At 36.7% G+C, this 26,426-nt stretch overlaps 1 protein-coding gene across 1 annotated transcript in view; it reads right to left on the bottom strand.

Moving 5' to 3' along the window:
- The window catches only part of IMPG2 (interphotoreceptor matrix proteoglycan 2), an 80,837-nt gene extending 54,686 nt beyond the window's left edge, over window positions 1-26,151 (bottom strand). The window contains exons 1-5 of the mRNA XM_055316038.1: window positions 25,911-26,151; window positions 14,443-14,609; window positions 10,898-10,929; window positions 3,688-3,737; window positions 2,283-2,365 (exon numbers count right to left, since the gene is read on the bottom strand). Coding sequence (XP_055172013.1) covers window positions 2,283-2,365; window positions 3,688-3,737; window positions 10,898-10,929; window positions 14,443-14,609; window positions 25,911-26,151 — 573 coding nt within the window. The remainder of the gene's footprint in view (window positions 1-2,282; window positions 2,366-3,687; window positions 3,738-10,897; window positions 10,930-14,442; window positions 14,610-25,910) is intronic.
- Between the last annotated feature and the right edge of the window lie 275 nt (window positions 26,152-26,426).

Here is a 26,426-nt window from a genome sequence, read left to right as displayed (position 1 = left end):
AATCTAGAATTTAATACAGATTTAAAATTTCTTTCTAGAAAAAGGAGATAATAAATTTTCAGATGATCAAAAACTCAAAATGAACAAACGAGTCTTACTAAAGAAACATCAGAAGCATATATGTCAAAAAGAAAATTATCTTAGAAGAGAGGTCTAAAATGCAAAAACGGGGGACTCCTGGGTGGCTCAGTGGTTAAGCGCCTGCCTTTGGCCCAGGGCGTGATCCTGGAGTCCCGGGATAGAGTCCTACATGGGGCTCCCTGCAGGGAGACTGCTTATGTCTCTGCCTCTCTCTCTCATTGTGTCTCTCATGAATAAATAAATAAAATCTTAAAAAAAATAAAATAAAATCCAAAAAAGAATTTTAAGAAAATAAAATAATAAATGCACCCCGGTAAATGTAAAACAAACTTTATCTAAAACAAATATAATACAACCAGAAAGAAAGAAAGGAAGAAAGAAAGAAAGAAAGAAAGAAAGAAAGAAAGAAAGAAAGAGAAAGAAAGAAAGAAAGATTGAGCAAATATAGTTGGTTTAGCACCCAACTCTTGATTTCAGCTCAGGTCATTCATTTCTCAGGGTCAGGCCCCATGTCGAGCTCCAAGCTCAGTGCAGAGCTGCTTGTCCCTCTCCCTCTGTCCTCCTCCTACTTCTCTCTCTCAAATAAATAAAATCTTTAAAAAAAAATTTTTTAGGGACACCTGGGTGGCTCAGCGGTTGAGCATCTGCCTTCGCTCGGGGCGTGATCCTGGGGTCAAGGGACAAGTGCTGCATCAGGCTTCCCACAAGGAGCCTGCTTCTCCCTCTGCCTATGTCTCTGCCTTTATCTGTGTCTCTCATGAATAAATAAATAAAATTTTTAAAAAAATTTAATGAGTCTTATTTGTGGGATTGAAAAGAGAGAACTAAAGGAGAGGAAGAACAAAAATATCGAAAAATGGAATATAAATCAGTAGGTTCAATATTTGAATGACAATATTCTTGCATTGCTTAAGGATCAAAATCTTGAAAAATTTAAATTTTGCTAGATTATACACTATAACTTATTAGGGGTAACTTACAGGGTATATATATTTTATATATGATATAAATATTATACATAATATTATATATTATATACCTTATAGGGAAACTACTAACAAAACAATAAGATATACAATTTCTATAACAGTAGATGGAAAATTATTAGAAAAAAACTGAACTGTAAAAGTGAATCTTCAGGTTTCATTTTGGAGGTACAGGCAATCTAATTCTTGTTAGGTATCTCTATACTGCTTTGTTTTCTTACTCATTCTATAGATTGGCTTTAAATAATCCTCTCTTTTGGATAACAATGTTCCAATTGATTATACATAAGTCCGTCACTGCTATTATAGGGAATTCTATCTCATTCTATAAATATTCCCAGACCTAAACCACAACTATTCTGCTTCAAGTTCAGAACCATAGGATCACCTTTTATTCATTCATTTACAAATACTTATCGAATGACAATATGTCCCAGCACTATCTACTCTGGACAAAGTTGTACAGAAAGTAAACGTATTGATTCAGGCATCTACTCACAGATCCCATACCACTACCAACCTTGTTCAGTGTCAGGGTAGATAGTTGAGCAGAGAGGGGTGACTTAACCTGATATCAAATAAATTAAAATTGTCCAAGCTGGGAAGGAAAGGCACTAAGTCACTAAATGGCACTTTTCTAGCGAGTATGTTCAGAGTTTGCACCATATGAAGTAAGCTAGGATTTATGAACTCTCCAAATTTTAAAAATTCATATTTAACAAAATTTCTAACAAAATATTTCAATCTTCCTAGGCAGTCTGTGTACTTTATTTTCAATGTGAACGTTATTGTAAGTAAACATAATATCGTTTGGTGGACAGGTCACTGTTAATAATGACACTCTGAAAAACCACAATATATCTTGACTCTTCAATTACATAAAATCTACATCCTTTCCCTCTGAGGAAGAGAAGACCAAGTCCTGATCTACTATGGGATAGAAGAACATAGGCAAAAACTCCTGCAGTAAATTATGTTGATGACAATTCTAATTCATTTCATTTACATCCTGAAGCTCTCTCTCTTGCAAAAAAGCAGATTGACTCTGCTCTCCAAGGAATCTTAGCTTCTTTTTAATACACTGGTTTTAGAACCCACAATATTTCCATAAAGGAAACTTCATGAAGTCTTGTATAGTTTGGCAATGGAATATCAAGTCTCTCTTAACCCATTGTCCATGTTAGAAACTAAATAACAAAACACAGCATCACTCACACTCTCCTCAGGTCTCTCCTTGCTGCTCTCTGAGGTACCTTCATAGGAGGTCACCCCTGGATATGGAATGTTGAGAACGGCACCTAAGTACAAAAACGTGTATATGAATTCAGTCCCTAACTCAGAATCATATCAGGAAACAACAAACTGACTTCAGAACCATTCCTGTAAGTCATTTGCTTTTTTATCCTGGAAATTCAGTACATTCTAACCTTAAGACATATTTGCATACAGTCTTCCTCTAACAGAAAATACTTATAACTCATTCATTCATTCAATAAGCATTTAATGGGCACCTACCATGTCAGGCACTATGTAAGATGCTAAGGATGCAGATAACATTTTTATCCTTATGGACCTATCTGGTAAAGGGGACAGATACTGAAAAAAGTAATACTATCAGACAGGAAAAGTAGGTGAAGGTTGGAGACTGGTTATGAATTGATCATTGAAGCTGGGCCTCCTGTGCTATTCTAATTTTTTGTGTATGTTTGAAATTTCCAATAAAGAAAAGCTTTTCTAAAAAATTAAAAATAGGGGCACCTGAATGGCTCAGTCAGTTGGGCATCTGCCTTCAGCTTGGGTCACGGTCTCAGGGTTATAGGATCAGGTCCCATGTTGGGCTCCATGGTCGGCAGGGAGTATATTTTTCTGTCCCTCTGCCCATCCCCCTGCTTATTCTCTCTCTCTCTCTCCCTTTCTTTCTCTCTCTCTCTAAATAAATATATAAAATCTTTTTGAAAAGATTTTTTAATTAAAAAATTAAAAATAAAGAAAGCAACTATCAATTCATAGGAAATATAAAGATCAAAGGAACATGTTAAAGTACATCACACAATGCAATCAGAAAAATCCTTACTCTGAGAAACTCTTACAAGACAAATGACAAACAGTGGAGCTAGAAAGGTTTTACCTGTTGATATAAGTAGTAGCTATGAAGTGTTCACCTTAAAGCAATTCTTTAGATCATACACTTGTTTTAAGGAGTTTTCTGATTTTTTATTAGACATAATAATTAAAGCTCTATAAGTACCGACAATATAATGCCATAAAATAAATGCAAACACAATTACTTCTTTTTTTTAAGATTTTATTTATTTATTCATGAGAGACACAGAGAGAGAGAGAGGCAGAGACACAGGCAGAGGGAGAAGCAGGCTTTATGCAGGGAGCCTGAAGTGGGACTCGATCCCGGGACCAGGACCACACCCTGGGCCAAAGGCGGACGCCCAACCGCTGAGCCATCCAGGGATCCCCTTACTTCTTCTTAAGATTTTTGAACACATATAAGGAAAGAGAAGCCTGATATTTTTTAAATGTGAGCTGAAATGTGTGCTTGCTTGCAACATCACCTTAAGCCATAAATAACTTAGAAAGAAAAGTGAATAAATATACAAGAGCATACCTCCCGATGTTGAGGTATCACCAACAGGAAATGGAGATGACATTCCAGGGCTAAGGGTAAAAAACATGTTTAAAGTTAATAAAGATGATAGAAACATATGGATACATTCTGAGGTTTTTTTTTTCCAAAAAGGAATGCACTAGATCTCCAAAAAGGGTTTCCAAACCCAAGTACTGATTTAACAAAGTTCAACAAATAATAGCCTTCATAAGGCTTTATATTTATATTTATAATATAAATTTATATTTACTTATATACTTATAAGTATAGATTTATATTTATATTATAAATTACTGCTTTTTTGCTCAAGTAGAATCACCCTACATAAAGTACTCCCCTACTCACTATTTCATCAGCCTGTTTGATTTCTTCTGAAGTATTATCAGTTTGTGAAATTATTTGCTCATGTATTATCTACTTCTTTTCTCTGTCTCCAATCTCTTATTCCTCCAGAATGGCATTGTCATGGTAGTCACTGGACATATGTGGTAATTTAAATTAAAATTAAATAAAGTTTAAAATTCTGCCCCTCATTCACACTAGCCACAGTTAAAGTACGCCACAGCGACAGGTGCCTAATGGTGCCCTACTGGACAGCACAGTACAAAACATTTCCATCATCACAGAAAGTTCTATTGAACCGGAACGCCACAAGAATGTAAATTCTAGGAGATTAGGAACCTTGCCTGCCATATTCTTGCTCTACCTCCAGCCTAAAATAGGACCTGCCACTTCGTAGGCACTAAATAGATATTTTTAGAATAAAAGAATAAACAAATACCATTAGCCAGGCAGCAAGACATCTGGCATGTAGCTACAGACCAAACACACATGATCTATTATAGTTACAGCTATAGAAAAGAAACAACAAGTCGATTACAAATGTAACAAGTAGTACATACATTAGAATACTTACTGCTAAGGAAAAAATAAAGCACAGAGCTCATCTCATTGGGGACATCACAGAAATCATAAAATTTTTTTACATCAAGAAAGCCAAGCTTAGAGAAATGACTTGCTATAGGCCACACTGCTAACAGGCTACAAGTCACCCACCTATTCTTTAACCATGCCACTTTGCAACCATAAGAGAAAATCAAAAGATAATCCAAGGGGCGCCTGGGTGGCTCAGTGGTTAAACGCCTGCCTTCAGCTCAGGTCACGATCCCAGAATCCTGGAATCAAGCCCTGCATCAGGATCTTTGCTCAGTGGGGAGTCTGCTTCTCCCTCTCCCTCTGCCCCTCCCCCCACCTGTGCATACTCTCTCTCAAACAAATAAATAAAGTCTTTAAAAAATAAAAAACAGGGACACTTGTGTGGCTTAGTGTTTGAGCGTCTGCCTTCAGCTCAGGGCATGATCCTGGAGTCCCAGGATCGAGTCCCACACTGGGCTCCCTGCATGGAGCCTGCTTCTCCCTCTGCCTATATCTCTGCCTCTCTCTCTCTATATATATATATCTCATGAATAAATACTTTAAAAAAATAAAAAATAAAAAAACATGGATACATTATGGAGTTGAATATAAAGTTCAAACTAAGATATTAAATATGATAATCCAAAGATATTTCATAACTGGAACTGGAATGGGGAAGTCAACAAGGGCCATGTTCCCTGAACTCCCAGGCTTCTTTAGAAAATTTGAGAAACTGGGGCTCCTGGCTGGCTCAGATGCTGGAGCATGCGACTCTTGATCTCAGGGCTGTGAGTTCGAGCTCCATAGTGGATGTAGAGATTACTTTAAAAAAAAAAATCTTATAAAAAAAAGAAGAAAGAAAATTTGAGAAACTAAGTTTTAAAAAATCTCAAAGGTTTTTCTGCTTTTTAAAAATACTATCTTGAAAGAATAACCTAGTAAACCATTACACCAAACCTATGACTTTGGGTTATTTAGAAGCATTCACAGGACACAGCTTCTCAGTGAGCTGTGTGCCATCTAGAAGAACATCTGGATAAGTCATTATAGTGAGTGATGAGTGGAGAAAGGGCCTAGGTGATGAGAAAGCATCAAGAGGCTTCTTAGATTGCAAGGAGTAGAGCTAAAATAAGTAAGATTCAAATGCATTTGAGACAGATATTAACATCAGGCCTGAACAGGGTCTCTCGGGTATCCAGAAGACAGAATCCCTTGCCAATACCTTCATTTTGTAGATGAAAAAATGAATTCCAAATGAATAAAGGAACTTTTCCTGGGGGACACAATGACTCCTTAAGGCCCAAGGCTGCACCTAAAATTCCTAAACATGCCTAGTTCCCTTCTCAATAACAACAACAGCAAGAATGAGTACCACTAAATTTCTCATGTGTCACGCATTGTGTTAACTATTTCATACTGGTCAACTCACTTAATTCCAGCAATAATCTTTTTTTGTTTTTAGGATTTTATTTATTATTTGAGAGAGACAGAAAGAGAGTGCACAAGTGGGAGGGAGAAGCAGGCTGCCCACTGAGCAGGGAGCCCGAAGCAGGGCTCAATCCCAGGACCCTGGGACCATGACGTGAGCTGAAAGCAGGCACTTAACCAACTAAGCCACCCAGGCATCCCAGCTTATCCTCATTCACACATATAAGAAAACTAATACTAGAAGAGGTTAAGAATTTGCTCAGAGTCAATGGAGCTAGACAGTGGAAGAGCAATGATGTAAAGCAGGCCCATCTGATTCTGAAGCCTCTCTCTCATCTTAATTCCTCACAACACCGAGTTTATGTGAGCCATCTTGACTAGAAGGGCAACCAAGATGGTTTCACTTCATTGTAATAATAATAATGGCCTATGTAAGCTTAATGACCTAAAAGTCAAAGTGTATAAGGTCCTAGAAAGAGGAAAGGAAACTCAATCAAAGCTGAGAGCCAGTGAGAGCAACCAGGCATGAAGAGCAAAAAAGATCAAAATAAGAGAGAGAGGCGCTAAAGCCCAACACAGTAACTAGAACAGGAAGTTGGGATGACATGGCAAAGAAACCAGACCTCACCTGGTTCCAGTCAAATTGTCCTCCACATCAAGATCACATTTGATAAATAAGTCAAAAGGACAAAGATGAGGAATAGGAAATACAGTCAATAATATAATAATAACTTTGCATGGTGACAGATGGTAACTACACTTATGGTGGTGAGCATTTTGTAATGCATATAATTGTGGAATCACTATCTTGTACACCTGAAACTAGTATAATATTGTATGTCAGCTATACTTCCATAAAAATAAATTTTTTAATTTAAAAGAGAAATGCTGCAACTAAAATATAAGTAAATAATTAATTAAGCTAATTCTCTAGGAGAGCATTCACAATGGAAACGTTTGTTTACTTCAGGAGAACTAGATTTCACTTACTGAATTCAAAATAACTTTAATGATGGTAAGTAGGCAATGCTCAGTAATTCAAATCTCTTGTCTAACAGTCCAATGCTTAATCCCTCATTTCCCATTCTCCTTTCAAAAAAACAGTAAAAACCCACTTAACAGCAAGAATCCTTTCAACATGTTCTCATTAGGTCTGCCTCCTGCAGGGATCCCCTAAAATGTCACAACAGAACTAGAACACAGAGTTGTATTGAATTTGGAGGCAGAAATACTACTTCATTTCTAGGCCAAACCACAAATTTGAAGTTGTTCAGCTAAGACCTTTAGCTTAATACCACCAGCAAACAATCTCCTACTTTCTCATTTCCTCAGCTCATCCAGCACAATTTCTTATTCATCTCTGCCTAATCCTGTCAGAATTCAGGTGAGATTATATCAAAAGATATCAGAGACACATGAAGCCTAAGTTTAAAAACAAGCCAATTTCCTATCTAGTTTACTACTCCTCTGGACAATTTTCTATATTTCACTTCCCTCTTGAATCTATTAACTGTGATCAGCACATGACAACAAAAGAACTCAAGGCACAGAGCCAGGAATCCTGGGTGCTGGTCCCAGAAGTATCATTAATTTTGTTATGCCTTAGAAAAATAACTCAGTTGCTCTGGGCCACAAGAACTTAATCTCCAAAACAGGAATACCTCCCTACCCTACCTATTTTACAAAGGTATGATGAAAAGTAAATAAAATATTGTATATCCAGAAACATTATAAAATTATGAAATGCTAAACAAATATAAGAGAAAACGGAGGGTAATAGAATAGGGACGTGTGTCCCAAACAGAACAAACAAACAAACATGTATCTTTGGCTTTGTAATCCATGATAGGCACCCTCAAATGTAAATTAATTAACAGATGTAAGTTAATTGAGGTACAAAAAAAAATGCCAAAGAACAATCCTTACACCAAGAATATCACCAAAGACCTGATAATAAACTTGAGTAATTGAGCAGAAACTCATTTATTCATTTAATAACTATTTGGTGAACACATATTCCAGGTGAGGTTTTGTACTGGTTATTGAGACTTCACAGTAAGTCCAGAGGCAGGGGGTTAAAAGCATCAACTGGAGCTAAGTAGAGGTGCTTTCAACATACCCAGCTATAATGGACGCAAGTGCTAGAGGAGGACTTTTATAAACAGTCAACACGGGAGAGACTTGAACCTGTTTAAATGCTAATAAGTTGTTAATGGGAGAAGCTGAAGACTCAGGAGAGACAAACAATGGTAGGGAGATGTGTAAGAGGTAAGAGGGAATGTCAGGTCCTAAGTAAGGTGGGGGGAAAAAGTTGTTTGTTTTGTTTTAAAGACACTGGGCAGAATGACCATAGGGAAAGCTGAAGGTGATACAGAACAGAGTAACCAGTGCAAGTCATATATCAGCAGGTGAGTTAGAGTTTGCATAGAAGCAGCAATTTAAATCACAGAGAATAAGTGTGATAAGTAGAATAGGGGCCTCTCAAAGACATCTACATCCTACTCCCCAGAACCTCTCAATATGCTGTTACTAAATTATGCACAAAGGGGGATTAAGGTTGCAAATGGAATTAAGGTTGCTAATCAGCTAGCCTTAAAATAGGGAGTGTAACCAGGTTTGCCCAGCATAATCATAAGGATCCTTAAATGCAGAAGGAGGAGGCAGAAGAGTGTCCGATGATGAATGATGAAATGTGAGAAAGACTTGAGGAGCCATTAGCTTTGAAGATGGAGGAGGGACAGGAGCCAAGCAATGTGGATAGCTTCTAGAAGCTGGGAAAGGCAAGAAAACAGATTCTCCCCTACTTCTTAAAAAAAGAATGCAAACCTGGCAACACCTGAAGACCCATGTCAGACTTCTGAATGATATAACTGTAGAAGAGATTTGTGGTAATTTGCCACAGCAGCAATAAAACCTAACATAAGAATCTCAACACAGAGAATACAAGAGTAATCTCAAAAAAAATCATAAAAATAAATTTTAATATAGAAAAGTGATGGGAGAATTAAGGGTTTCAATGGACCACTGTAGTATACCTGCATGGGAGAAAGATGAGCTTTGGGAATTCTTAGGCCATACGCATGATTTTACTCCCAGTGTTACCCCAGATCACCCCTCTTAGCATGATTGGCAGTTTCCACCCCACCCCAACCTGACCTGCTCTCGTTACATGGGAAAGATACTTTAGACTTTAACATTCTCAAAATTCACTTTTATTTTCCAAAGTATTGCTATTTTTATACACATATTATCTTCTAAGAACAGTCCAAAATATTGAGTCCCTTATTATACCAGTACAGTGCCTTGTCAATAAAAACATAGAATCCAGTCAGTCCTGCAATGACGCTTATTTGTTCATTTGTTCCAATGTGATTAACACAGGAGACAACAGACCTTTTTGCAAAATTTCTCTTTTACTTGTACATAGTCTCACTGTGAGAAATGCTAGATAGCTGCATAAAACTGCACCCAGTTGAAGTGAGTCTTACAAAAAGTCACAATACATATGCACACTACACCTTAAACATCCTCCAGCTACCTGTTGTGCTAGGAGCCACACCCAACTTCACATGGTGTTACAACTGTCCATCCTATTTCAGATAACCCTCCTTCCGCCACTTTATAATAACCCGCAAGCTACAATTTGCTAAAGTCTACTTCCCAAGTGGACTTCCCAAGGGGACTTCCAAGCTTTTCAGAGCTTCTTCCAGGTGAAATGCCATGTATACTAGGGTATTTACAAGCTTCTTAACCATATAAGATGTGTAAAATGTGCTATCATTTCATTAGGTACAGCCTACCTAGATCACTAGGACTAATAGGACTCACCAGAGTATTTAGTTCACTGCGTGTTGCAACTCTCACTCCTTGTGAGAGTTCACAAGGAACTCTCAAGCTCTGTTTCTCAGTGGTGAAGAGCCTACACCCAAAAACACCATATGGCCCAACCATCTAAGTGGGTGCTCAACCCCAGGCCTCAGTGGTAACATTAGGTATATGAATGAGTGAGACCATACAAAGTTCTCTTCCCATCTGTTTACTCACGTTTTATTTGAAACCTATCATACCCCACTAGCATTCACATATGTACTCCAACTATGCTTTTGCCGGGACTCTATTGCCCAGTTTGGATCTGTAGGCACAACTCACCTAACTGGTTTTTTAATCTGTCTTTAAATTCTGGACTCAGACCTTGATTTTAAGCCCTAATGGTGTTTTTCCGAATAATCACCCACGACCCGGCATAATCTAGATACTGTGAGTATGGATAAAATTGAAATCTTTAATCCTTATACACTCAAACTCCTTCACCTTCCATGATCTGTTCTGTACTGCTATTGCTCAGGAGCCAGAAATGATTTTAAATCCTAAACCTAAAGTCCAATAGAGCCACAAATCCTAGTATTAGAGGATGCATCAAGGTTTGTGTTATTCTTGTATTTCAAGATCATAATCATCATTTCTCACAGTAAAGTGAACCTCCTCACCAACCATGATTTAATAAACTATCTGCCACTACTAAGGTGTACCATTTCATGACATTTTTACTATAAGCCCGTAAGCCTCAACAAAAGTAGATCATTCCATATTCCATTTCCAGAAATCTGTTTTCTCACCCAAGAGAAAGGAACAAGTCTGCCTCCTGGCAAGGTCAGAAAGTAACAAGCACAGTGGCTGTGATGGTAGTCTCAAAAGGGAAGTTTCCTCAGGATGAGGAAAAGCATTTAGGACTAACCTATAGCCCTAGTCATTGCAGGAGCCAGCAAGAAGATAGAAAGGGGCCATTAAACTTGGTGTGAGTCTTGGAATAGGTATGACACATCTCTGTTGCCAAACATGAAATTAGAGAGAAAAAAAAGACACTCACCTGCTTACAGTTTCCTTTGTATCTGTCAGTTTCTAAGGAAAACAAGTTAAAAATGACTGAGTTAATAACAGTTATTAAGCAGTAAATAAAATTTATTGCATATAAAACACTAATGCCCTAACATTATGTTGTTATTTTATAAATCTATGCTGTTATTTTCTATGGTTAGACAAATAGTTAAAGCAAGGTACTAAAAATGTCAAATCTGTTTTGGGACTGTGGGAATGTCCTGGCACTGTCTCTGTTTATGTTTCTAAAAGTTCTTGTTCCCTTTCTTAATGGGCACAGATTAACAGACATTACTTGGTAATCATTCCAAAAAGATCTACAAATTGGAGGTTGATAGAGTTTCACTCTAACCTTACATGGACTTAGAATCAAAGTTTTTTGTGATCTAACATATTTATAGAAATTCTTCTACTAGAGTAATATAAACGTGTATAAAATAAATGCTAAATCTATTTCTCCAGAATTCAAAAAGGTGTATTATACTGATAATTGGATTATTCATCGGGGCATTCCAAAGCAAATTGTCCTTAAGTTTCCTCTAAATTAGTGGTTTTATTTTGAGATCAATATAATAAAAAGAACACTAACTTAAAAGACCTAGTTTCAAGTCTTATTTTCTTTTGCTTGGATATGGAGGCAAAACTCAAAATCCCCCAACTTCTCATCTGTAAAATAGACTATTTTTCTAAATGACTCAAATGGTATTTATAAATAACTCACTGTTCTTACTCTACAAACTCTCCTAGAATAATCTCAGCCACTCTAAAAGCTTTCAATTACTATCTCAAGCCTGGTGACTCCTACGAGCTGTATTTATAATCCAGACCACTTTACTTGGCTTCATACCTAAATGCCAGGCAATTCACATTTCACAAGTGGCTCAAAACAACACAGTCAAAAGCGAACTCAATCTCCCGCCTACATCTACAAAACCGCTTCTCTGCCTTCTTGTCTTAGTGGATGACTAAGAAATGGGGAGGTTTCCTGGGCCATTCTGTCAACCTCTCCCACTCCCATCTAACTTATCACTGAGTCCTGCTAATCTTTTTTCCTATTTGTATCCCTCATGCTTCCTTATTTCATGTCTAGTTAGGACCCTCGTTTCCTCAGGCATGGAGTAGTAACTAGTCTCCCTAATCTCTCTAATCTACCCCATGGTGTATATTAATCATAATGGCCTTTTTAAAATTCAAAACCAGGGTGGCTCAGGGGTTGAGCATCTGCCTTTGGCTCAAGTTGTGATCCTGGGGTCCTGAGATCAAGTCTTGCATCAGGCTCCCCACAGGGAGCCTGCTACTCCCTCTGCCTAGGTCTCTTTCTCTGTATCTCTCATGAATAAATAAATAAAAATTAAAATAAAATTAAAAATAAAAATAAATTCAAAAAAATTCAAAAGTGTCCAATCAGCCCCTATGACTCACCTACTTATAACCCCTCAATGGTTTCCTATCATCCTCAGAGATAGGATGATCTCCTGTCACTTCTAGTCTTCCAGTCTGATCTCATCACTTCTAGTCTACCCTCCTGGTGTACTGGCCCAAGTCGTTTCTTTTTTTTTTTTTAATTTGTATTTATTTATGATAGTCACACACAGAGAGAGAGAGAGAGAGAGAGAGGCAGAGGCACAGGCAGAGGGAGAAGCAGGCTCCATGCACCGGTAGCCCGACGTGGGATTCGATCCCGGGTCTCCAGGATCGCGCCCTGGGCCAAAGGCAGGCGCCAAACCGCTGCGCCACCCAGGGATCCCCCCAAGTCATTTCCTACAAGCATTTGGTTTATGCTGTCCCCTCTGCCTGGACTGTTTATCCCAAACTTCTCCTTGTTCAGCAAACTTGTTATTGGAGACTCAATCCAGGTGACATATCACTTCCTTTGTCTGCATGTTGTACTAAATAGTCATTGAAAGTATATTTCCAGGGCAGCCCTGGTGGCTCAGCGGTTTAGCGCTGCGCCTTCAGCCCAGGGTGTGATCCTGGAGACCTGGGATTGAGTCCCACGTCGGGCTCCCTGCATGGAGCCTGCTTCTCCCTCTGCCTCTCTCTCTCTCTCTCTCATAAATAAATAAATAAAATCTTTAAAAAAAAGTATATTTCCAATGCCTTCTGATCTTACCTTTCTAAAAGTTCCACTTGTAAAAAATACCTTCCAATGTAACATTATAAGAAGCTGTTGTTATGGTAATACTAACTCTGTATCGTATGTATTTGGTGCTGTATCAGCTGATTCTATATTATGGACACAATTGAGATGGATAACACAGATATAAATAAAAGAGAGTGTGTGTATGTGTGTGTAAATATGTGTATGTGGTTTTTTTTTCACTGAATAGGTATTCCATATTAGCAAATTAAGCAATATTCCATATTACCAAATTTAGCACTTTGCGAAAGTGGTAATAACTGAGAAGGGAGGCCCAATGGTAAAGGGAGAAAAACATAATTTTTTTTAAAATGAGAAGTGGGTTTGAATTTAAGCTCCAGCCCATCTGGGTTTGTAATCTAGAATAAGGAATAATTCTGATGCTTATCTATAAGTTGGGGATATTAGTACCTCCTTGTAGGATTGTTGTTTATTAAATATAATGTTTTTAATGGGTTTAATATGTGGCCTGGTACATTGTATACACTAAATAACTGGTAACTATTCTCATAATTATGAATATTGAAGAGTTAAAAACATGACAGAAGACTCAAATAGAAAAATAAAAATCTTTTTTAAAATGTGATGGAAAAACAATGCAACACTGCAGCTTAAAAATTTGAGTACCATGGGGGATCCCTGGGTGGCTCAATGGTTTAGCGCCTGCCTTCGGCCCAGGGCATGATCCTGGAGTCCCAGGATCGAGTCCCACATCGGGCTCCCTGCATGGAGCCTGCCTCTCCCTCTGTCTGTATCTCTTCCTCTCTCTCTCTCTCTCTCTCTCTCTCTCTCTTCTGTCTCTCTGTCTCTCATGAATAAATAAATAAAATATTTTTAAAATTTTTTCAAAAATTTGAGTACCATGATTAAAAGTTGAGTGCTTTTTAAAACACACAAAAACCTGCATATCTTCAAAATATTTATAACCCTACAAAATTTGTCTGGGGTCCACCCATATTTATCAGATCATATTTCTTTCCCTAGTTTGCCTCCAGTTAATGAGATCATCCCAGGGTAGGACCAAATATTGGAAGAAATTAATAGCATGCTTTTACTAGAAATAAAATTTTTAAAGTAGAAAGAATTGGATGATTTATTGTATTACTTTCAGATATACTAATCTAATTTTTAGACTCATAATAAAAGCTCAGTCAAGAATTCTTCAGTCTAAGGTATACTTTTAAAAAAACAGTATTTAAGATAATATTTGTAAAGTTTCTAAATTGTGGCAAATAGAAAAAAGACATTGCTATGCCCTACGGCAGCTCACTCAAAAAGCAGAATTACAACAAAAAGTAATGCAGGGATTTGCATCTGCTCTTTCTACCTTTAGGTTTTAACTGTGTATAGGTGCCTCTATAATAGTCGGGCAATTCTTCCCTTGTTAGCACCCTTACCTTCATAATTAAACTTCTATGTTCCACAGACTGACTAAAATTTGTGCCCATGTCAAATATAGTTGTAATTCCATCTTCACACAAATTCATCCAGTAACGATATTCCTCACGCCCAGGAAGCCGATCCCAAAATGTCCTGAAGGCTTCCCAGACAGCTTCCTGACACACTGGAAAACAGAGAAGTATTTTATGGAAAGTTAATGCACTTTGAGGTTCTCACAATGATCACGAACTTGTTTATTCAAATTCTCAAGACACTCTTGCCCATAGTGTCCTTTCTGGAGGAACATGGGAATGATTCTCAGTCAAAGCTCTTCTGTCGATCTATGTCCAGTTTAAACTTTTCAGATATAAAGAGAATTCATCCTCTCCACTCCTTTCCCTTACAGAGGGAACTGACTGACTTCCTAATAGGCAGGGTATTTTTCCCATCTCTTAAAAAAAAAAAATCCATGTCTATGCTATTTAAATATGGAGCAGATGTTGAGAATACCTCAATAGGTGAAAGAATAAACAAACTGTGATACATTCATATGATGAAATATTATTCAGTGATAAAAAGAAATGAGGTTTCAAGCTATGAAAAGACACAGTGAAGACTTAAATGTATATTGCTAAGTAAAAGAAGCCAATCTGAAAATCATATCATATGATTCCAATGATATGACATTCTGGAAAAGGCAAAACTATGAAAATTATAAAAAGATCAATGGTTCCCAGGGATTAGGGGAAGGAAGAGATGAAGAGATGGAGCACAACGGCTTTTTTAGGGCAAGGAAGCTACTCTGTAGGACACTGTAATAGTGGATACATGTCATTATACATTTCTCAAAACCCATCGAATAAACAACACAATGACTGAACTCCATATAAATTATGAGCTTCAGTTAAGAATGATGTGTCAATATTGGCTCATCAAATGTAACAAATGCCATACACTAACACAAAATGCTAATGAGAGGGGAAAATGTGTGCATGGAAGAGTGACAGTACAGGTAATTCTGGACTTTCTGCTCAATTTTTCTGAACCTGAAACTTCTCTAAAAATTAAAATCTATTAACTAAAAAGAGAGAGAGAGAGAGAAGAGAATAACTGGTGGTTGCTAGAGGGGTGAGGAGTGGGGGGATGAACAAAATGGGTGAAGGGGAGTGAGTGATATAGGGTTCCAGTTATGGGATGAATAAGTCATGGGAATAAAAGGAACAACACATGGAACACAGTCAATGGTACTGTAATAGCTTTGCATGGTAACAAATGGTACCTACTTTTGTGATGAGCATAGCATAATGTAGAAATTTGTCAAATCACTATATTATACACCTGTATTAACGTAACATTGGGTGTCATTTACACTCAAAAGAATTTTTTTCTAAAGATAGGAGAACTAAACAAACAAAAAAAAACCCTCTGATATTCAGGAGAAATGTACTGCTATATTAAAATAAAAACTAATTCAATCTATCTGCTAAGTTATTCAAAGGATCAAATCTGAAAGGATGCTAAACAGGCTATCTACATATTTTATATAGTGTATTGCTATCCTGCAACCATTTCATTGGCCAAATACCAGACACTGTGGACAACAGATTAAGATGGAGGGAAGGGAAGAGGAACAAAGTGCTGAGAGAGAAAGACAGATGCAAATGCATAGAGATCAAGACCATTATTTTTCACCTCAAGAAAACTGAATGCTTGCTTATCCAGTAGTATATGGAGGTAGATCCTCTGAACTCATAGAGTCAGAAGATCTAAATTCTTGCCCTATCCTTACCATAGACTAGCTTCATAACTACAGGTAACTTACCTAGCCACTCAATGTTTCAACGGACTCATCTCTCTTGTTTAACTGGATGAATCATTACAGCCTTATCTACCTACCTGTGAGAGTATTTTATAAACTGCTTAGTGCTACATGGATACCAATGTTATCATCAATAGATTCTGGTTGTCTCACAGTTGTTTGATGGAAGAAGATAGTCTAAGCCAAAAAACAAGTCTTAAGCTTTAACAGAGAGGAAAATAAATGAATATTTAAAGTTTCTCCACCAAGTGACTTAAGGGTCAAAATGAACCTTTGGCTGCAAACTCAATTTTCTCTTCCAGTGAACTAACTGCATCTTTAAAATTGCTCTTCAGAACTTGTGACACTACAGCAAAACAGAAGAATTCAGCCATGGTTGACTGAGGCAGAGCTAACCACCTGTAGACTGAGAATTCTTCCTTTCTTTTTGAAGCTTCCACATGAAAATTCAGTGCCCTCCAAAAGACAATGCAAAGGTGAAAGTTTGAAGTTGGTAAAAACAAACAAAAAATGAATGTCTACAAGGTCTAGTTATGAAAAAGGGGATTCAAAGAAGTTATAAAAGATACAAGACTGAATAACTATATATCTTAAAAAGAAAAAATAAATCCCAGTAACTTATTTGTAATATACACAAAAATAATTTGAAATATTAAAGCTAATATTATGAAGGTCCTAAAAGAAAACACAGAAGAATATCTATATAACTTGAGGACAGGCAAAAATTTCATAAACAGGACACAGAAAACAACAACTATAAAAGTAAAAGACAGAAATTAGAATTTATCAAAAGTAACAACTATTCATCAAAGACACTATTTAAAAAAATGGATAGACAAGCCATACGTCTGGCAGAAAATATTCAAAAAATATATCTGACACAGAACTGGTATTTAGGATATTTAAAGAATTTCTACAACTCCCTAATAAAAAGGCAAACAATCCAATTTTTAAAACATGTAAAAGACTGGACCAAACACTTTACAAAGGAAGAGCTACAAATAGATCACGTGTATGTGAAAAAAGTGCTATTATTCATCTTCAGAGAAATGCAAATTAAAGCATCCACACATGAATCATTAACCTTGTTAAGACGGTAATATCTCCAAATTGATCTTACAGATCCAATATAAGCCAATCTGAACACTGGTTGACTTCCTTACAGAAATTGACAAGCTAATTCTAAAATTCATATGGAATTACAGCGAACCTAGAATAACCAAAAAGAACAAATTGATAAACTGGACTTTTATCAAAATCAAAAACTTTAATGCATGGAAGACACCATCAAGAGAGTGAAAAGACAACTCACAAAATGAGAAAAAAATGCCTTCAAGTAATTTAACTGATAAAAAACTTGTATCTATAATATATAAAGAATTGTTACAACTCAATAATAATTTTTTGAAACCTGAAAAATAAGCAAGGATCCAGAGACATTTTTCAAAAGAAGACATTCAAATGACAAAAAAAGCAAATAAAAAGATGTTCAATGTTACTAATCATTAAAGAAATGCAAATCAAAACAGGGTATAACACTTCACATCTACTAGGATGGTTGTGTCTTTTTTTTTTTTAAAAGGAAAATCATAGTGCTAGCAAAGACGTAGAGAAATCAGAATCTCACACACCACTATTGGGAACGTAAGAGGATACAGCTACTTTAGAAAGTAGTATCTGGTAGTTCCTTATATGGTTAAACATAGAGTTACCATATAACGCAGAAATTCTACCCCTGGGAAAACACCCAAATAATTGAAAACATCCCAAATGCCCAAAAACTGACAAACAGATAAACAAAATGTGGTTTATCCATACAAGAAAATATTATTTGGCCATGAAAAAATAAACTACTGATGCATGTTACAACATGAATGAATATTGAAGAGATTATGCAAAGTGAAAGAAACCAGTCACAAAAGATCACATATTATATTATTGCATTTATTTGATATATCCTTAAATAGACAACTCTATAGAAATAAAAAGCAGATTCATGATTGCTTAGGCCTGGGGAGAGGCATAGGGGAAACAGAGGGATAAAAGAGTGATGACTAAAGGGTGGGAGGTAATGAAATGTTCTTAAACTCACTGTGATAATGGTTGCATATTTCTGAGAATAAAATAGAAAACCACTGAATTCTATACATCAAATAGAAAAATTGTATGGTATGTAAATTATATCTCAATAAAATGGTAAAAAATGTAATTCTGTCCAGAAAGGTAATACATCCTAAATTTATCCAGTGGCTTTCCAGTTGGGAGGCATCTGACAATAACGTCTGATTAACTAATGTGGAATATAGAATTCAGCACACATACATTTAATAATGGAGGATATTTGGGGGTGGCGGGGGTAGTCTGGAGCCCTCATGCAGCTCAGAGAGGGGAAACCTAGATAGGACATTGCAGACAGTACAGAAGAGTGAAATCAGCACAGTCCCAGGGAAAGAGGTACTAAGAAGGGCAAAACTACACCAGAGACAATTGCCACCCGCTTCACTATGGCCTAGAAGTAGACACGTTCTGAAGTCCCATCCTTGTCAAACAATTTTTATATAGCCTTTAGGGACTGTTGAAGATAACTTTCTATTTTTGAGAAGATCGGTGATCTACGAATGTTTCTCTTGTGGCAGAAAAAACCTGCCCTGTAAACTGCTGGAGGAAGGCAAAAGGTGATGACAATATTCTGAAGAAGGAAATGCCTGCATTTAAGCTGTCTTTAATCCTGTTACTAGGAGGCAGGCTGTGCATATTAGTCAGTACACAGAAATCCAGTACAGAACAAAGTCTTTTTTTAGGGTAATATTTTCCTCTCAAAATTGTGGTGCTCAAAGCATACAGATCAATTTGGTGCAATAAGGCAAGAAATAAAAGGCATATAAATTGGAAGATGAGAAGTAAAATTATCTCTATTTGCAAATAAAATAATCATCTAGGTAGAAAACCCTAAGAAATACACAAAAAAGCTGCTAGAACTAATAAGTGAATTTAGCAAGTTATAGAATACAAGGTCAATATATAAAAAAACATTTTTATGCCTATATACTAGCAAGGAACAATCAGAAATTAAAATAACATTAACAATGGCATGAAAAAAATAGAAAAGATAAATCTGATAAAAAAAAGATGTGTAAGACCTATACATCAAAAATCACAAAATGGCAGGACACCTGGGTGGCTCAGTGGTTGAGCATCTGCCTTCGGCTCAGGGCGTGATCCGGGGTCCAAGGACAGAGTCCCACATCAGGCTCCCTACGTGGAGCCTGCTTCTCTCTCTGCTTGTGTCTCTGCCTCTCTGTCTCTCATGAATATATAAAATCTTTAAAAAAAAATTAAAAACTCTGCCAAGAGAAATTGAAGAAACCTAAATAGAGGGATATATCATGTTCATAGATCAGAAGACTCAATATTATTAAGATGATAATTCTTCCCCAATTAACCAATAGATTCAACACAATTCAAATCAAAATTCCAGCAGCCCTTTTTTTGTAAGTTGGCAAGATGATACTAAAATTTATATGAGAAACAAAGGACCTAGCATAACCAAGCAAATCTGAAAAAAGAACAAAGCTGAAGAACTTTCCCTATTAAAAGACTTATTGTAACCAAGACAGTATGGTATTGGCATAAAAATACACAAATAGATCAGTGGAAGAAAATGAAGAGTGAAGAAATAGACCCACCATAAACAGAAGACTGATTTCCGACAAAGGTGCAAAAGCAAGAAAGGATAATCTTTATTTTTAACATTTATTTGGGATGCCTGAGTGGCTCAGCGGTTGAGCATCTGTGTTCAGCTCAGGGCATGATCCCAGGGGCCGAGGATTGGGTCCTGCATCAGGCTCCCCCCAGGGAGCCTGCTTCTCCCTCATCCTCTCTCTGTCTCTCTCTGTGTTTCTCTCATGAATAAATAAATAAAATCTTTCTTTAAAAAAAGATTTTTAAGGGCAGCCCAGAGGGGCTCAGCAGTTTAGCACCTGCCTTTGGCCTAGGGCGTAATCCTGGAGACCCGGGATCCAGTCCCACATCAGGTTCCCTGCATGGAGCCTGCTTCTCCCTCTGCCTGTGTCTCTGTCTCTGTCTCTCTCTGTGTGTGTCTCTCATGAATAAATAAATAAAACTTAAAAAAAAATTTTTTTAAAAAAGTTTTTCTTTATTTATTTAGCAACCACAAGAGCAGGGGGATGAGCAGAGGGAGAGGGGGAGAGAAAATGTCAACCAAATTCCATGCCCCGTACAGAGCCAGAGAGGGGCTCAATCCCACCACCCTGGGATCATAACCAGCCAAAATCAAGAGTCAGACACCTAACCAACTGAGCCACCCAGGTGCCCCAAAGATAATCTTTTTAATAAGTGGTGCTAAAACAACTGGCTAAGCATATGCAAAAATTTAACTTTGATCCATATACACCATATACAAAAATTCACTCAAAATAGATCATAGACCTAAATGCAAAACCTAAAAATTACACAATTTCTACAGGAAAGAATGAAGAAAATACTTGTCACTATGGGTTAAGCAAGATATAACACCAAAGGCAAGCATGGTCCAAAAAAAAAAAAAAAAGGATAAGCTGGACTTCATCATAATTTAAAATTTTTGTTCCTCAAAAGACATTAAGAAAATAAGCCATACATGAGGTGAAAGTGTATGTAAACATGTATTTGACCAAAAAACTTGTATTTAGAATACATTAGAACTTACAGCTCTGTAAGACAAACAATCCAATTATTTTTTTAATGAGCAAAATATTTGAATAAACTCTTAACCAAAAAGATACACAAATGGTGAATGAGCACATAAAAAAGGTGTTCAAAATCATTAGCCATTAAGAAAATGCATATTAAAACCACAATAAGATACCACTTTGTATTCACTAGAATGGTTAGTTTTAAAAGACTGACTATACCAAGCATTGCAAAAATGCTGAAAAACTAGAATTTTAATATACTGCGCATGGTACAGCCACAGTGGGAAACACAATGAAGTTTAGCAACTTCGCAAAAAGTTACACATAATACTGATCATGAGGCCCAGCCATTCTACTCTTTTATTAACCAATAGAAAGCATATGTCCACACAAAAACTTAAACACAAATGTTCATAACAGCTTTCTTCATAATCACCAGTAACTGAAAACAACCCAAATATCCCCAAAGGTGATATACCCTAAAATAGAAGACTACTCAACAATAAAAGCTAACAAACCACTGATTCACAAAAAATCATAGATGAGTCTCAAAATAATTACACTAAGCAAAAGAAGCCAGATAAAAAAGTGTATGTATGTGATTACATTTATATATAAAAGTGTAGAAAATGCAAACAATCTATAGTGATTGATAAAAATCAGATTAGGGGTTGCCTTAGTACTAGGATAAAGAGAAGTGTTCTGAGGGAGGGAGAGATTACAAAGGTAAATGAGAAAATATTTGGAGGTGACTGATAAATTCATTGACTGCATGATAATTTCAAGGGTAAATACATTTGTCAAAACTAATCATATAGTATAATTTAAGTATACAGCTTATAATCCATCAAAGTATACCTTCATAAAGCGATATTTTAAAAGTCCAACTACAAATGTAATTTTTTAAGTGGGAGGATACTACTAACTGTGTTCAATTCCAAGAACCCTAAATATCTGTTTAATTTTACAAATCATTAGGTTCAAATGCAATTGGTTCCTGCTTAAATGAAGACATTTTTCAAATTTGTTACACCAACTAGGAACTGAAGCCAAATCCCCTATAGGAAAAATTGGGCATACCATTATTTGAATTAGCTTGGTAGGAAGAGCTAAGATCTTTGGTTGGACACTGATTGTATCTCTCCCTCCAATTTTCAAACATTTGGTTCTAAGGGCCAATTATCCAATTATTTCTACAAAATCTCTTCAAGGGGCACCTGGGTGGCTGAGTGGTTGAGTGTTTGCCTTCGGCTCAGGGCATGATCCCAGGATCAAGTCCCACATTGGGCCCCCCACAGGCAGTCTGTCTAGGTCTATGTCTCTGCTCCTCTTTCCATGTCTCTCATGAATAAATAAATAAGAGTATCTCTTCAAAACCTATGCTGAAATAATTTTTAATTTTCAAAAACATATTTATTCTTTACAAATGACAGCAATAGATCTATCAACAGTGCTACCACCTTGATGTGCTTGCGCCAACACTATTAGCTCTGTGAGGTACCTTTCCAATAATCCCATTCAAAGCATCGTATTTTAAAATCAATTATTCTAGGGATGCTTTTCTTTTTGTTGGTCTCTTTTTCCATAGTATCTCTTGAATTTATAAATATAATAGCAAAGAAATTAAAAGACCCACATTTTTTTTGCTGATCTGTTCCTCTATTTTATTTAAATTTAATTAATGTATAGCATATTATTAGTTTCAGAGGTTGAGTACAGTGAATCATCAGCTGCATATAACACCCAGTGCTCATTACATCACCCAGTTACCCCATCCTCCCATACCTCCTCTCTCCAGCAACCCTCAGTTTATTTCCTATAGTTATTAGTCTCTTATGGTTTGTCTTCCTCTCTGATTTCATCTTATTTTATTTTTCCCCTCCTTTTCCCTATGATTGTGTTTTGTTTCTTTAATTCCACATGAGTGAGATCATACGATAATTCTTTCTCTGATTGACTTATTTCACTTACAATAATTCCTCCCAGGTCCATCCACATCTTTGCAAATGTCATGATTTCATTTCTTTGTTGGCTGAGTAATAAACCATTGTGTATATATATACATATACACCACCATCTTCTTTATCCATTCATCTGTCAATAGACATCAGGGCTCTTTCCACAGTCTGGCTATTATGAACATTGCTACTATAAACATTGGAATGCAGATGCCCCTTTAGATCACTATATTGTATCCTCTGGGTAAATACCTAGAAGCGCAATTGCTGGGTCATGGGGTAGACCTATTTTTAACTTTTTGAGGAACCTCCATACTGTTTTCCAGAGTGACTGTACCAGCTTGCATTCCCACCAGCAGTGTAAGAGGGTTCCCCTTTCTCTGCATCCTGGCCAACATTCGTTTTTTTTGACTTGATATAACCATATTTCTTAAATGGTTATTTCCTCTTCACCATTTAACCAGCACCTATGTAGATACTCTGATCTATTTATCTTTAACTTCCAGATAATAGAAATCATATTTTGTTAAGTTATAAACTGTCATTCTCATTTATCTTCAGTCCTTTATTCTTTTCCCACTCTCTTGAGAATTTGCCACTTCTGGTACACACCCCATACACAAAAGGAACAATCAATGGAATTCCATTAAAAAAATAAAAACGCTTATTGCTTAATAATGTTTGATAGTCCCAAAATACAAGCAAGAGATTTAAATACCCTCTTTTAAAAAGATACTAATACAGTACTACTTTAATAAGCAAAACAAATATATAAATATATATAATATCTGGTGTTTATTTTCTTAAAAACACTTGCTTAGAGAGTATTATGCTAAGCGAAATAAGTCAATCAGACAAGGACAAATATGACTTCACTCATGTGAAGAAGAAACAAAACAAATGAGGATAGGTTAAAAAAGAGAGGCCAACCAAGCAGCAGACTCTTAATAGAACAAACTGAGGGTTGCTAGAGGGGAAATGCTGGGGGATGAGTTAAATAGGTGATGGGGATTAAGGAGGGCATTTGCTCTGATGAGCATCAGGTGCTGTATATAAGTGTTGAATCTCTTAAATTGTACTTGAAAGTAATATTGTACTGTATGTTGACTAACTGGAATTTAAATAAGCACTTAAAAAAAGTTTGCTTTCAAAAAACAAAAACACTTTCTTTGGTGAGGGAAGGGGAGATGAAGGACAAGTTGAAGGAAAGTAAAAAAGGAGAAGATAAAAGTAGCAGCTTAGATCAAATATCCATATAGTCCAGGGCACGGCAAATAAGTGCCCAATAAACATTTGTGGAATAACTACATAAATGAGCAAGCCTTGTTTCACTACCATCTAATCTACCTTAACTTTAGTTTACTAGTAATACATCCATCTTATGGCTTTTTATTGTCTCTTCAGCAGCAAAAAGTGAAATTTGAGAATCCTTGGAATCCATTATGGTCAATTAAGCAAGTTTGGTTAGTAAACTTAAAATAAATTCACACAATAAAAAGGAATTTGATCAAGGATAATACTGTTTAATTAACAATAAAATCTTAGGGGCACTTGGGTGGCACAATGGGTTAAGCCTCAGGTCGTGATCTCAGGGTCACGAGATAGAGCCCTGCATCAACTCACGTGGAGTCAGCTTTGGACTTTCTCCCCCTCTCCCTCTGCTCGTCCTTCCCCCATCCCTACACTGACCCCCATGCACACACACACTCTCTCTCTCTTGCTTGCTCTCTAAAAATAAATAAATAAAAGCTTTAAAAAAAATAAAATCATTAGTTCTGTTGCTTTAGGATCCATTGTGAGAAGTGCCATCATTTTAAATTTTTTTATTTTTTTTATTATTATTTATTTATGATAGTCACAGAGAGAGAGAGAGGCAGAGACACAGGCAGAGGGAGAAGCAGGCTCCATGCACCGGAAGCCCGATGTGGGACTCGATCCCGGGTCTCCAGGATCGCGCCCTGGGCCAAAGGCAGGCGCCACACCGCTGCGCCACCCAGGGATCCCCCATCATTTTAGACATAATAAGGTTTATATGTACCAACCAGAGAGTAACTAGCATGAGTCTGCAGGATGTCTGAACTATAAAATATAGAAAGGTATTAAGTAGAACATATGGTATGATGAGCACTGGGTGTTATACGCAACTGATAAATTGTTAAATAATACATCTGAGAATAACGATGTCCTGTATATTGGTTAATTGGGTTTAAATTTAAAAAAAGAAAGAAAAATTTAAAAAATGTATTTTCATGTATCTAAAGTAACTTATTACCTAAATAAGTATACCATGGAAAATATATTTTGTGGGTATATTTAGATGAACTACTTTTTTTTTTTTTTAATTTATGATAGTCACAGAGAGAGAGAGAGGCAGAGACACAGGCAGAGGGAGAAGCAGGCTCCATGCACCGGGAGCCCGATGTGGGATTTGATCCCGGGTCTCCAGGATCACGCCCTGGGCCAAAGGCAGGCGCCAAACCGCTGCGCCACCCAGGGATCCCCTAGATAAACTACTTAATGAAGAAGTAAACATAATTAAATTTTCCAATAACATAAACTGATATTTTTGACACGCTTAAAAGATTTAAACCATTTCCACTTAAACTTTCCTCTGAAGCTATATAAATACTATACTTTTAGCAACGTCTTTTTCCATAGGTAATATAAAGATTATATTTATCTCAGTGTCTAAATTATCACAAACTTTGAATTTTATTTTTTTATTTTTATTTTTTTAAATTTATTTATTCATGATAGTCACACACACACACAGAGAGAGAGAGAGAGAGAGAGAGAGGCAGAGACACAGGCAGAGGGAGAAGCAGGCTCCATGTACCGGGAGCCCGATGTGGGACTCAATCCTGGGTCTCCAGGATCACGCCCTGGGCCAAAGGCAGGCGCCAAACCGCTGCGCCACCCAGGGATCCCACAAACTTTGAATTTTAACAAGATACAACAAACATATTAATGTTTAAATTTCATCACAAAGCCACAAGATTTAGATGTTTACTAACCTCGTACTTTGAAATATTTTACATGGTTTGCCACAGCCTCTTTAACACTTTCACCTGGACAGGTTTTCACACCATTAGGAAACAAAATAGACCGCCTTCTTCTAAGTAGCCACTGTTTCTCAGTTTCTCTGTGGTACAGAGGTAGTTTCTTTTCAGTAGAAAGAGAAGTGTCCGTGGATTCTGAGTCAGTCAAGAGAAAAGAAACTGCACTGTTGGGTTCTTGGATATCTTCTAAAGACATGTAGGTTTGTGCTACAAAGTGAAAGCATAAACAAGTCTTCTGATAATGAAGATACAGTAGTAAAGGTAACAAAGATAAATGGATTTTTGAGCCCCATTTCAGTTTTGAAGCCACTGCTCAGATTATAGACATGCATGCCTAAGGAGAGGAGGAATGAGCAATCTTTTCTCCGTATAACTCCTTCTTCTTTATTTCAAGATTCTTAGTTATTGAAAAAACTGTACTTCCAATTGCAACACAAAAAATAAGTAAGTTTGAAGTAGAACTTACTAAAG

The sequence above is a fragment of the Nyctereutes procyonoides genome, unplaced genomic scaffold (assembly GCF_905146905.1).
Source record: "Nyctereutes procyonoides isolate TBG_1078 unplaced genomic scaffold, NYPRO_anot_genome, whole genome shotgun sequence".
In the NCBI taxonomy this organism is placed as follows: domain Eukaryota; kingdom Metazoa; phylum Chordata; class Mammalia; order Carnivora; family Canidae; genus Nyctereutes; species Nyctereutes procyonoides.
This window is presented reverse-complemented; position numbering and strand designations above follow the sequence as displayed.